The sequence below is a fragment of the Aptenodytes forsteri genome, unplaced genomic scaffold, assembly GCF_000699145.1.
Source record: "Aptenodytes forsteri isolate BGI_AS27 unplaced genomic scaffold, ASM69914v1 Scaffold687, whole genome shotgun sequence".
Classification (NCBI taxonomy): domain Eukaryota; kingdom Metazoa; phylum Chordata; class Aves; order Sphenisciformes; family Spheniscidae; genus Aptenodytes; species Aptenodytes forsteri.
In genome coordinates, this window is record NW_008794708.1 from 247,617 (window position 1) to 249,481 (window position 1,865).

Here is a 1,865-nt window from a genome sequence, read left to right on the forward strand (position 1 = left end):
GGGGGGTTGGGGGGGTGGCAGGGACAGGGTGGTGGCACCTAGGATGGGGGACAGTGGGGACAGGGTGGTGGCACCTAGGATGGGGGACAGTGGGGACAGGGTGGTGGCACCTAGGATGGGGGACAGTGGGGACAGGGTGGTGGCACCTAGGATGGGGGACAGTGGGGACAGGGTGGTGGCACCTAGGATGGGGGACAGTGGGGACAGGGTGGTGGCAGCTGGGGGGGTGGCAGGGACAGGGTGGTGGCACATGAGCTCTGCGTGTCCCCCAAGTCCATCTGTGAACCCAAGCTGAGACCATCCCCACGGCTGGCCACGAGCTGGGTACAAGCATGTCCCCAAGGCTGGCCATGACCCTGGGGGACAAGGGTGTCCCCAAGCCTGTCACTGAGCCCCGGGGTGCCCTGTGGCGCAGGGGAAGAGCACGGAGGAGGGACTGCGGCAGGTGGACGAGCTGGTGGCACGGTACCGGCGTGGCTGCCTGTGGTGGCTCTCGCCATGGACGCCCATCCTACGCCTCTTCCACCCCGACACCCTCCGCCCCCTCCTCCTGGCCTCAGGTAGGACACGAGGGTCACAACCCGCCCCTGAGGGTCCCCCAGGGTCACCCAGAGGTGTCACCGCGCCTGGTCTGGTGACCCGGCCGTGCCCAGGCACCCATCCTGTGGTGGCCACCAACCCAACCCCAAGGGTCTCCAGAGCCACCCAGAGGTCACCCTTGGCTGGCCCAGTGAGTGCCCAAATGCCCATGCCATGGTGGCCACCAACCTGCCCCTGAGGGTCCGCAGGGCCACCCAGAGGTGTCACCCATGGCCGGCCCAGTGAGTGCCCAAATGCCCATGCCATGGTGGCCACCAACCTGCCCCTGAGGGTCCGCAGGGCCACCCAGAGGTGTCACCCATGGCCGGCCCAGTGAGTGCCCAAATGCCCATGCCATGGTGGCCACCAACCTGCCCCTGAGGGTCCGCAGGGCCACCCAGAGGTGTCACCCATGGCCGGCCCAGTGAGTGCCCAAATGCCCATGCCATGGTGGCCACCAACCTGCCCCTGAGGGTCCGCAGGGCCACCCAGAGGTGTCACCCATGGCCGGCCCAGTGAGTGCCCAAATGCCCATGCCATGGTGGCCACCAACCTGCCCCTGAGGGTCCGCAGGGCCACCCAGAGGTGTCACCCATGGCCGGCCCAGTGAGTGCCCAAATGCCCATGCCATGGTGGCCACCAACCTGCCCCTGAGGGTCCGCAGGGCCACCCAGAGGTGTCACCCATGGCCGGCCCAGTGAGTGCCCAAATGCCCATGCCATGGTGGCCACCAACCTATCCTTGAGGGTCCCCAGAGCCACCCAAAGGTGTCACCATGGCCAGCCGGGTGGCCTGGTTGTACCCAAAACCCCATCCTGTGGCGGTTATGGGTGCAGGCGGGGGGGGTCCCCTCTCCCTGGGGACCCCACCCTCCTTGGAAGCCCCTGAGGGGACCTGATGCCACCCTGGTGGCACCCCTCCCCAGCTCCCGCTCTCCCCTCCCGCAGCCTTCGTCGCCCCCAAGGACCAGCTCTTCTATGGCTTCCTCAAGCCCTGGCTGGGTGAGTGGGTGCTTGGGGGCGGCGGGATGGGTGGGCAGCACCCATGGGTGCCCCATGGATGGAGCTGGGTGTCTCCCCGCAGGGGACGGGCTGCTGCTGAGCCGCGGGCAGAAGTGGGCTCGGCACCGGCGCCTACTGACACCCGCCTTCCACTGGGACATCCTCAAGTCCTACGTGGGCGTCTTCAACCAGAGCACCCACATCATGCATGTGAGCACCCGCCGCCTGCACCCCGAGCCCTGGCCTGCACCCGCTGCCCGCACCCAGACCCCAACCGGCACCCCT

The 1,865-nt window shown here is 68.2% G+C and overlaps 1 protein-coding gene across 1 annotated transcript in view; it reads left to right on the plus strand.

The window, feature by feature from the left end:
- The first annotated feature begins 79 nt into the window (after positions 1-79).
- LOC103894325 (leukotriene-B(4) omega-hydroxylase 2) overlaps positions 80-1,865 on the plus strand; it is a 5,817-nt gene continuing 4,031 nt past the window's right edge. The window contains exons 1-4 of the mRNA XM_019470592.1: positions 80-172; positions 416-560; positions 1,527-1,580; positions 1,663-1,790. Coding sequence (XP_019326137.1) covers positions 80-172; positions 416-560; positions 1,527-1,580; positions 1,663-1,790 — 420 coding nt within the window. The remainder of the gene's footprint in view (positions 173-415; positions 561-1,526; positions 1,581-1,662; positions 1,791-1,865) is intronic.